The 11,807-nt window shown below is 41.6% G+C and overlaps 1 protein-coding gene across 2 annotated transcripts in view; it reads right to left on the reverse strand.

The window, feature by feature from the left end:
* The window catches only part of pde2a (phosphodiesterase 2A), a 140,563-nt gene that overhangs the window by 19,415 nt on the left and 109,341 nt on the right, over positions 1-11,807 (reverse strand). For both annotated transcript variants that reach the window (XM_023406633.2, XM_023406634.2), the window contains exons 3-9: positions 8,088-8,177; positions 7,728-7,816; positions 4,306-4,415; positions 3,267-3,322; positions 2,981-3,040; positions 2,177-2,333; positions 1,346-1,398 (exon numbers count right to left, since the gene is read on the reverse strand). In XM_023406633.2, coding sequence (XP_023262401.1) covers positions 1,346-1,398; positions 2,177-2,333; positions 2,981-3,040; positions 3,267-3,322; positions 4,306-4,415; positions 7,728-7,816; positions 8,088-8,177 — 615 coding nt within the window. The remainder of the gene's footprint in view (positions 1-1,345; positions 1,399-2,176; positions 2,334-2,980; positions 3,041-3,266; positions 3,323-4,305; positions 4,416-7,727; positions 7,817-8,087; positions 8,178-11,807) is intronic.

The raw sequence follows: 11,807 nt of genomic DNA on the forward strand, positions 1-11,807 counted from the left end.
GCCCCCAACCCCCCACCCGCCACTCCCTTTTACAACCGTAACAATAAACAGGCAAAACAAATCATGTAGGATTCAAAATACATTTTCAAACCCCTGCAGCCTCATGCAGCACCTCAACCTCCCCTTTCCTTCAAATGCAGGAAAAATACTACAAAAGAAGGTTCGGAGGCACCAAAGGCTGACCGAGGTTTTACATTCAGGCTGCACTGCTGCAGCAGTGTTGTTTGACCACAGGACCACATTGGTTTGAACTGATTTTCACACAATTCTGTTTGCCCCCCTGCACCCAAAAGATATACTGTTAAAAATAAAGTGCAGTTAAAAGTAAATTCTTTTGATATTGACAGAAGACATTTTAGAAAATGAGGAGAAAAATGGGAAAGAAAAACTGAAAAAGAGGCAAAAATAACATGCTGATTATGCACCAGAGTCTCTAAAAAGTAAAACTTTGGTGAAAAACAATTAACATTTAAATTACTGAGTGCTTAGGATGCAAATTATAATGGTAAAATCTGATTTCCTCATACCATTACTGATTAAAAACAGAGTCTTATCTGTTATTTAATAATCAAAACAAGCCCTGATAAATTCCCAGACTTTTTGTTTTTGTATAAAACAATAATGAGGCCTTGTGATAATCTACCAGAGATTAAATATATTTTGTATATCTAAATCTCCAAAAATCTAATCCAAGCATGAGGGTGGCAACTTTTCATTATCAAATTTTAGTTAACTGTCACAAGATACAAAGAAAAGCAGCAAGGTTTCACGACTGGTTAGCTGGAGCTGATGAATGCAAAGTATATATATTTCCTGTTAATAAAACAATGTAAAAGTTCAAAGTTTGCAGTGTGAAAATAATCACAAGTGTGTGCACACATCCTGATGGACTGACGCTTTGGGCTTTTGATGCAGTATAACCTTCAATGCTCCCTCCCACTCTTTTGGCCTATATCCTCCTCTTTCTCATATTTTCTTTATCTGTGAATAATTTCGTACATTTAAATTGTTTTCATGTTCCTGCACATACTATTACTGAAGCCTGGTATCTTCTCTTTCTCTCTCCTTCCTCCCACTCATCCAAAGCTCCTCTTTCCCTGCAATCAATCTCCGCACCTCTCCCCCCTGCTTCCCATCTTTTTACGGAGAGTACGTCATATATACGGAGGGGCACATACTATGTAGAGAATGATGAAGTAATTGTGGGATAAAAAGCTTGTGGTGTGGGTACTGACAGGAAAAGGCGAAAAAGTCACTGGGAAGGATTTCATGTTTTGCATGTGCTGTAAGTCTGCAACTGTGTGTATGTGTGTGTGGGAGGGTATGAGTGATCTCAGCCACTTACATAATTGATGACTTTGAGCTGGAGAGAGGCTGCATCAAGGTCATAGAGCTCACCTGAAAGAGAAAATGGAGAGAGAGAGAGAGTGAGGGAGTGATGGGAGTAAAAACCAGGGAGGAGGAAGGGCAGATTGGCGTTAAGGAAGGAGGGGAATGCAGAGCATGTACGCAAGTGGACAGAAAGCAATCCGGCGAGGGATGCATTGAGACAGCCAGGTCGTGGAAGGGTGAACAGGAACCAGCTAACAGAGGGACTAATAATGAAGACAAGACAAGGGATGGAGGGGTGCCCGGACTGCAGACTAAGACGGAAGGAAAGAGCTGGAAAGAGAAGCAGAAAGGCCAGAAAAAACTGAGGAGACTAAAGGCAGCTCATATTTGTTGACAATTACCAGGGAGTAAACAAAGTTGATGTATGTTTATGTGCGCAGGAACGGCATTAGCGAGTCCACTTCCATTATGCATGAGATTTTAAACAGTGTTTTTGCAAAGCGTTCTGTTTTCACACAGGAGCTGTCACACATTCCTTTTGCAAGTGACAGAGTCCATCTAAATTCATAGAGCTTTTTATCCAGATGGGCTTACTCTATTAACATACCTCGCCTCTCATATACCAGTGTGTGTATGCATGTGTGAGAGATTATTTTTGCCTCAGAGTTTTGTGTTTGTCTATGCGAGGTGGAGGAAATATAAGATATATGTGACAGAAGGAAGAAAGAAGAGAGATGTAGGAGGTATTTAATGTGATGTTGCATATGTTGTTAATCAAACATGTTATCTGTGTGTGTTTGTGTGAGTATATGAGTGTGTATGTGTGTGTGTGTGCGGACATTACCGCAGAGTTGCAGGATGTTGCGGTCCAGCTCGCAGTAGTCCTGTTCTGACACATTGAGGTGCAGCAGTGCATTGTGGGACTGTATGGGTGAGGGGCTGAGGGGAGGCCTCTGGTAGGACGTCTGAACAGCCTGGACTCGCACACACGCCACCGCGGCCTGTGATGTCGCGCAGGAAGAGACACACAGACAAGCTCCAGAGTCAGCTGACATTAAAGACTAAATACTGTTTGATGTCATTTTATTTTCATTCATCCAGAACAACAGAAATGAAAGGAAAGGCCATTGAAGTTAACGTTGCACCAGTCTCACACAGGATTCCCTACTGAGCTTGTGTGATCACAGAGATATATAGAGCAACAATGGCGAGACATGCTTGAAATCCAATGGATTCATAATATCAGAAATTGTCAAAAAATGTTATCATTAGAGTTATTGTAGCTATTTTATATTTACTTCATATAAGAAAGTTTTGCACTGTATCAGCAGTTCACTGTAAATTCACCTCTGCCTTAAATTCTGGACCAGTTTTGGTGATGTTGTTTTGAGACTGTGAAGACCTTTCCTGTTTATGTAACCCCGTGTTCTGCAACATCCTTTAGATGCTATCCATGTGTCTAGTTGTGTTTAAATAATTGACAAAGATTCTGCCTCCATATGGGTTGTGCTTTACCCCTTCTGTAAAATACCATGGTAATGGCCCTTGTGCTGAAAGATGTTCCTCTTCCAGTGAGTCAGCTATTGTTGCTCAGTTGTTGTTTTTTTCACATTTATGACCAAGACTGACAGAGACAGCGAGAGCTTACATGTTTTTCCAGCAATTTCAGATGCAGTTCATCCTGATCAGATAGTGGATTACAGCCCACCTGCAACACACAAAGACACATCAGTCCACACCATTGACTCTTGCAGGCGGTGTTGTCTCTGTGGGGTTCATTTAATTTGTATATGTTAAGTAAAGAAAAACTAATCCATATTCTGCATGTTGTTTGACGGTAAATGTATATAAGGCCATGATGTCATATGTAGCACCTTAATCATTACATCAGTTCATTACTTTATTGACACTCTTCTGTATGTGCAAGGACTCACCAGTAAGACAGCGACAGCCTTGTCCTGTTCCTGGTCCAAGATAGGAATAACAACAGCTGAAAGAAGGAAAGAAAGAAAGAAAGAAAGAAAGAAAGAAAGAAAGAAAGAAAGAAAGAAAGAAAGTATTCATAATACATAATGCATCAATTCAGAAAAAACAAAATCTGTCCTTTCCTTTCCTTTCCATGTCCTTGTCTTGCTCTTAATCTTATTTGTTCTTCCTCTATGTTCTAATACTAATAGAAATATGCAGGGGAAATGAACATGGGCAAAAAATAAACAAAATGTCCTTGCATAACATTGTTTATTCCTTCCTTTCATTTTCTTTCATTTGCTATTCTCATCGATGTAAAGCAGATTGCAACAGCAGATCCTTACGGACAAAATAAATTCGATAATGGAGTGTTGTTGTGTGTGTGAACAGCAGCCGAAAAAGAAAACAAGCAGGATGGTGTGTTTGCCACATTGGAACCAAACTAACTCTTATTTTTGCATCATTGTTGAATGTTCAGTGGTATTTATTGATCCGTACAGTGCAGAGTGCAGAGCGGTCAGGCATGATCTCTCTATGATTACATCCCTCAAGGTTACGCTCTCATTTCTGCTTTTAGATAAAAACAAAAATTGTTAATTTGAAGAGGAATGTAGAGTCTATTCATTCTACTCCATTTGAACCTTGGATGTTTTTTTTTCTCGTCATAGACCTTTCATTCGTCTCTTGTCCAATTTTGTTGCCCACACAGCTCCATACCTCTCCCTCGGCAATCATCATCTCTTGTTCACTACTTCTCTCTTTACCTCCTTTCGTTTGTTTTTTTCCTCCCACGTTCTCTCTGCTCCTCTACATGCACAAGCACACGCTCACACATCCTCAAACAAGTGTACACACACATGCACACGCACACGCACACACACACACACACACACACACACACACACACTCAGATGTTGGTCCATTTGTCTGTTCACCAGCATCATTCAAGCCCTCGCTACACCCTTCAACATACACACATGCAACCACACACACACAGGCACACACCTCTTCTGTGTGCTGCTAACGGTGCCGCGAGGCAGATTCTGTATTTTTCTGGCAGTTCAGATGGAGGAAGGCCGGAACACTGACATCGCTTCAGCTGGTCCACGATACTCCTATGACAGGCAAATACAAGTTGAGCTTGACTCTCTCAGGTTTGAGAAAGACCATTATCTACAGCACATTAGCCAGAGCGAGAAACAGAGAGAGACAGTTTCACAGACACTGGGGAGACAAAGGGGAAGAGGGGATTTGGAAGAAAATCGGAAAAACAATCGCCAGCATTACAAAAACAGACACATAAAACCAGCAGAGAAAAATGTACGATTAGTCCTATTTTTTAATATGAAATTATATGAACTCAATACAGCCATTTGTGTGTGTGTCTGTGTGTAAGTATTGGCCAGGTGTGTAGCCAGGTGTGATGATGGCAGCGGTGCGAGTGTCTGCATGTGTTACATTCGATACAGACGGCAGCTTTCTTATGCTAAAATATGAGACGAGGAAGTGTTTATTCTGGACTGACTACTGCCAAAGATGCACACACACGCACGCACACGCACGCACACACACACATGCACACACACACACTTGTGTGGCAGCGTCACTGCACACTTCAGTAAACACACTGAGACTTGCATGAGTATGGAAATAGACGACAAAATGAAGGAAAGTAGTTTCACTCATGCACACAGGTAAATTTATGATGTATGTGCTCTACCCTCTAGCAGCTACACACACACACACATACACACACACACACACACGCACAGCAGTAGTCCTCCCAGTCTCGGTTACATGCTCTGAAACCCCCTCCAACCATTGCAGCCAAATGTCTGCATGGTGCATTGATTTAAAAATGTCCATTTATTTCAGCTCACTGGGGAATAGTCTACTTCAGTCAAAAAACACTCTCATTGTAGTTTACCACTGTGGAAAAATACAGTTGACATTTGTTTAATGTCTTTGTTCAAAGCACCTTTCCTGCATGATCATGAAGCCAATTTATACTCTGCATGGAAAACAAAACAATAAAAAAAAAAACACCCAGGGGCAGTAAGAACACTACTGTTATTTCATGTGCACATATGACAATATACTGTATGTATAATAACATATAGGTCAAAGCTGGAGTACCGTGTGCAGTGGTGGCCAATGGCAACAGTTAGTGGCAGCAGAAGCAAAGACTTGGACATGGAGATTTAAATGGACCACTCAGGTTCAGTCATGTCTGTGTGTAGGTGAGTAGCTGGCACTCGTAGAAATCAGCTGATGTTTAATTGATCTGGGTGGTGCTAATGACATCATATTCCTGCCTGAACCTGCACCATGAACTCCATTTGTCAGTTCCAAACAGCTGATGGTGTGTTGATGAGCAAAAACGAGACTAATTCTGAATCATTATGTCTTTCTTGAGATATGCTGTATGCAGTTATTGTATTGTATTTAGTTATTTTCTCTAGACAGTTTTGCAGATGAACCTTAAGCTCGACTGCAACAGTTATTAGTCTGTGTTCTTTTTGTCCATATGTTTGTTCAGTCATGCATTTAAGGATATAAAACTCTGGAGGGGAATTGCAGTACCTCTGCATGCATAGCTCAAAAAAATAAAACTGTTTTGAAGGAAAACACAGTGTGCAGGCGCTGTGGTAGAGGTTGCATGCTTGGCTGGTCACCTACATAATGTATAAATACATTTTCCTGCTGTGGATTTGGTGTGCTGCTGGTTGTGTTTTTGTAGTTGTAGCAAGTATGAGACTGGAAATTACACATTATTATATGAACTGAATGTGGTCAAAACAATAGTTATACATAATTAATCATCTGCAAATCTGTCAGTGATCCGCCAGTTAAGCTAAATGTAAATAGTACACAATAGTTTCACAAAATTGGTAAAAGTTCAATGGAAATGCAACTAACCTTCAACTAAAACTGTATTGCAGCAGTTGTGCAACTGCATTGTGTATCACTGTTTCCTGTGTTTTTTAAACCTTGGGTTGTGCATCTTCCCACTACAATACTTCTAACAATAGCTTGTTTTGGCTGAGAGACTTCAGTTATCTTGCACACAACACATAGTTTAGAGGATAAACAATCACAGAAGATGTCTTAGCTGAACTTGTTTGTGCATTTCTTCGTGTGTCTGTGTGTGTCCGGGTCCAGTTAATGGGCTGCTGTGTATTAGAAGGTGGGCTGGAATGAGGTTCAAACAATGTGGCCCTCTGCCTCTCAGATGGGTTCATTGAGTATGTTTATGTGGGTGTTTGTGCTTGTTTGTGAGTGTGTTTGTGTGTTTGTGTGTGTGTGTGTTTGTGTGTGTGTGTGTGTCTATGCCGAGGTCTTGATAACAGGCTTATGTAAGCAGGTGAATTTGAGGGAGAAAAGTAACAAAGTGCCCTGTAGCTCTTTTAATATCCCTACTACCTCTTGCCTGCATGCAGTACTGACAAATGCGTTTGCAAGTGCGTGTGTGTGTGTGTATGTGTGTGAGTGCACCGGTTTGAATGTGTGTGTCTGTGCCTCTGTGTCTTGTGTCCTTGTGTGTGCACAAGCATGTTTGTGTGTGATCCCATGTTTGTGTGGCAATGAGTTGTTGTGAAAAGGGTTCTTGTCTGACAAACAGACAGTTTCATCAATAATGTAGTGTTGGTTTTTGCGAGCGCCTGGGCAGCAGTTGCGGTCGCACACGGGGTTGTAGAGCTTCAGAGAGCACTTAAGAGAGGAGAGGATCGCCATGTCTCTCTGTGGGACCCCGGGCACTGTCACCTCGGCTATTAGCCCTGCGACGCTTCCATGGGGAGAGGGATTGAAGGTGAGAGATAAAGAGGAGCATCGAAGAGAGGGAGTGGGGGGAGTAGAAAGACCGAAGCACAGCCGGCTTAGTGCTTCATTGCTCTTCAGGGAGTGAGCGGGCTGAGAGCAGAAAAAAAAGGGCAAACACAGACTGATGCAGTGAGGTGGAGAGGTGAAATAGCAGATGACAACAGTGGGAAAGAGGCTGTCAGAGAGACAGAGAGCGATGTGTAATAAGAGGGAGAAAAGTGAGATAAAGCAAGAGTTTTAATGAGAAAGCAATAGAGATGGGACATGGAAGAAGAAAGTAAGAAAGTAAGATGTGGTAAAAATGAGAGGATAAAAGAGACGGAGAGGGTCCACCTTGCTTCTCAATGATGAGATCTCTCTCTCTGTGACACTCCTCTCTGTTGATGATGTGATTTCGTCTCATATTCATTCAGGTGACACCTGCTTTTCACACAGAGAAAACAGCCGTCTCTGTTTCCCCTCTTCATCTCACCCTTTTTCTATTGCTTTTCTGGGCATCGCCGCCCTCAGCAAAGCTGTAGCAAATCAGCGCACAGCGGTGATTCACTGAGACGAAACATCTGCAGCGTACTGCATTGAGACACACACACACAAACAGCACACACCTGATCTTTCCCTCCAGTTGCAGTTCATGTGGTGGGTCGTCAGATAGCAGCCTCGAGTCTCCCTCCAGCATGTAGACACATACACACTCCTAGAAACAAAACACACACATTTACATGCACGTTCATTTGTAATATTAACAAGATTTTAATTAATTTAATGAGTGCTGAGCCTCATCCATTTGCAACAAGGCCTGGGTCTGTGTTCCCTTGGTCTTATGTCAGCACATTTAGCTCCACTACACTGAATACTAACAGGAAGCTTTTTTTTTTTATTTTAATTATTAGTCAGATAATAAATCAAGAAAATTTCAATTATGTTCAACTGTTTGTGCCAATATGAGTGTGTTTGTGTTCAAATACCGTGCTGGGTAGCAGCTCCTGTACGCTGTCTCGAAGGGCCACTCGCAGCGAGCGCGTGTCAACAACTGCCGCCAGCCGCAGCAAAGCATCCTGGGGAGGGAGACAAACAGATGCCCTGATTTCTGTTTGGTTGTTTGTTTATGATCTCAATGTGCATCTCCAAAAACCTGAGGCCTTGGCTATAGTTTTGTTTTTCTTTGTTGTATTTTTTTTTTTTTTTTTGTGGGTACAAGGTTTATGGTGCAACAACTCTTGCTCTTCCCCAGATATTCAGCTTGGCAGGCTGCAAAGGCCTCTGAAACAATATTGAAACTGTGTCACACTCGGTAAACGTACAGCAATCTGTGCCTGCTGGAGACACGAGCGAGGCACTTAAACATGAACTGAACTCGTAGTCAGGGATTACTGGAGTTAGTTTTGCTCCTCAGGACACTTGGCGCTTTTGTTTCATTTTGGCACTGTAAAAACCAACCACTTGACAATGCATTTGCAGCGTTCATTAGGCAAGGAGTAGCAGATTATTTATGAAACGTGAGAGCGTATGTTGATACAGCTGGCAAATATCTAATGGCTCACAAATCACATATCTCCGTTCCTCGGTGATGCTTCCTTTGAAGCTTTGATAGAAGCACTTAACTTGGAGTTGAAGTGTTTGAAAACATGGTGGTTATCTTAATTACAGTCTGCCTCTGATCAGTTTGATCACATTTAACAAGAGCCAATCAATTTTTTTTATCTCTTTTGACTTTGATGAATCATCTTTTCACATCAGAAATCAGCACATCCATAAATCCTCAAGAGAGACAAGCATGAAGGATCCCTCTCCAGAGTAAAGGCCGGGGTTGTGCTTAAAATAGATTAGTTCACCTGACATGTTGTCCAACTATGTCTAAAGGCAAGAGTGTTTATAGCTGTTCTGACTGGCCACACTTGAAGGCGGGGCGAAAGGCCTGCCATCATAGAGAGGGCTGAGGCAGGATGAACTACAGATGGAAATAATGTTGTTGTTGTGGCAGGAACTGAAAGAAGAGGGCTTGAGAGAGAAGTTCAAATCCTGTCTCTATTCTTCCGTTCACACAGCCAGACAAAAACTGGGCATGCTGGTCCAATTGTCAAAGAAAAACCAACTCTACTGTCAGAGAGATGTGGGGGGAGGGTGCTTCAGGTGCCATTTGACCATCGGAGAAACACTTCATTTGAAGCATACTGATGCCTTAAAAGGGAAAATGTAATTGCAAGGTGAGAGCAGTTTGTTTTCCTTTCAGTCCTCCAAAAGCAGCTTTCTACTTTAATAAAGATGAGGTTTGGAAACAGGAACAGGAAAACAGGAGAGTTGATCTGAGATAACAGCAGAGTTTATATTTACAGCTCATGCAAGATTGAGTTTTACCTCAAGGTTTTTTACATTTTTACCTTCCACATTATAATACAAACAGGCACACAGAGCTGCGTCGTCTCACAACTTTATCAGATGAGCGTTCGTAACATCCCATGTGACAACTATGAATTCATACCATAAAGATATTTACACTCTGTGTGCAGTCTACTTAAATCCCTACCAGTTCCAGTTATCACGCTGCATTATTATTACATGTTAGTGAGGTTTAAAGAAGCATCTCTGTGGGACTTCACAATCTGATCAAAGCATAGAAAAACACTGGATGAAATCACAGAGGCTTAAGACTCTGCAGCTTTTAAAACTGTGTAATGAATATAAATTGGAAAGAAGATGATAATGTTGAAAATATTGCCCGTGACTGCCAGATCATCCTCTTCCAGTTGTTCTGACAAAGCTGTTAGTCACACAGCAGAGCCATCTGACACCCTCTATTTTATTTGACTTTTCCTCTTCTTTTTGACCCCCCCCAGCCCTTCCATCCCTTTCTCCTCCATCTCTCACTCACGTTCAGTCTTGTTTTTCGACAGAGCAAACACGGAAGACAAGGGAGGGCATGGCGATGGAGAAAGACGAGTAGTTAGTGGGTGGTTGAGGGGTGGGGGTGTTAGGGAGTGAAGGGGGAGAGAGGAGGAAAAGGGAAAGATGGACAGAGAGGGGGGAGTCTTGCCATGCCTGAGCACTCAGTGTTGGTTATTACATATGATTAGATATGATTAAATGCGATTAGCTTTGATCACTCAATCAGCCTGCCAGAGTGCTGTTGTAATGAAGTTGGAGCCAGCCTGTGTGTGTGTGTGTGTGTGTGTGTGTGTGTGTTTGACAGAGAAATAATTTGAATGTGTTGCATCTCAAGCCACAGATCTTGAAATGCTTGTGCAAATGCCGATAAGTAATGTTTGATAAAGTTGATCTGAGCAGCAGACGAACAACAATGTTTCTGGCTCCCCACACTCTGCTGTCAAGAATTTGTCAATGATAGAGGCTGAAACTGTGTGTTTCATGCAGTGTGTGTGTGTGTGTGTGTGTGTGTGTGCATTACTAGCAATAAAATGTATGCCTTGGTAAATGTCAGACTCTGTCTTATGACCTTTCACAATCATTCCTCGCCATAAACCTCAAACCACCTTTTATATTAATTTATATGCTTCTCCACCCATCATCACACATACACACATACACACACACACACACACACACACACAAACAAAAACACACACACACACACACACACATCCAACCACCCACTCAACAGGTCTTGATGCACATACTGAAACACATGCATGTTTTTTATAAGCTTATAAAATAATCAGAGCTCAAACTTTTAATTGACCCCTATTTCCTATTTTGGCTTAATGAAATTTAATTTTAACACAATTCATTTGACTTGTTATCTTGAAATGTGCTCATTTACTTTCATTTATTTGCTTTCAGGTCAAAGCCCAATGTCTCAGAAACAGAAGCTCTTCAGCAACAGAAATGAAAAGCTTTGTTTTTTAATTGAACAACGTACTTTTAGAGATCATTTTTTAAGGGTCACTGAACCTCCCCAGCGAAAAGAATTACACAGAAAAATGTAATCCTTCCATTAGTTCAAAACTGAAGCATGACAGTCTCCAAAATTTGACTGAAAACAGCAATGTGATTTCATTACTCTAACGGTTTGTTTTTCTCTAATGACATTTCAGTTTATGTGAATTTGGCCGAAGCTTTTACCTGAATTGATTTGAAAAAACAGAGAACATTTTTTAATACAGGAGACACCAAATTCCCCCCTGACCACAGGGATAATAGCACTGAAACAGCATGACAGGACAATGTGCAGGGCCATTATCATAATAGTGCAAACTCGTTATTTTGATTTAATTATTTTGATTTAATTTCAGAAATACTCTCATGAATCCCACATTTATTCAACTCATTTTATTACTGTCATTCCCGATTTATTACAGTAATGCACTCATCTGATGGAGGATTTATTGTCCTGCTTAAAATGTTACATTTCTGTAAATGTAGATGTCAATCGTCTTTGTTCCTCTTGTTTTGCCCATTTCATCCCACCTCTCCTCCACACCTCTCTAACTTTCCTCTCTGGATCATTTCACCTGAACCCCAAAATTTCCCATGGATCTCCAGGTGTCTCCTCCTGTTGCCCCCCCACTCCTCCTCCCATCAGGGTGTAGTCTTTGCTGTGGTCTTTATCTGCAGCCTCTCTAATCACTTGCTGCACTCTGACATTTTGAAGGGCGCCTGTGATCAGCATAACTAAACACAGATTCAGCTCCCTCTTTATCTTTCTCAGACCCCCCCCCCCCCCCCCCCCC

This window comes from Seriola lalandi, unplaced genomic scaffold, assembly GCF_002814215.2.
Source record: "Seriola lalandi dorsalis isolate HSWRI2012SDOR001 ecotype SW California unplaced genomic scaffold, Sedor1 jcf7180002054313, whole genome shotgun sequence".
Lineage (NCBI taxonomy): Eukaryota > Metazoa > Chordata > Actinopteri > Carangiformes > Carangidae > Seriola > Seriola lalandi.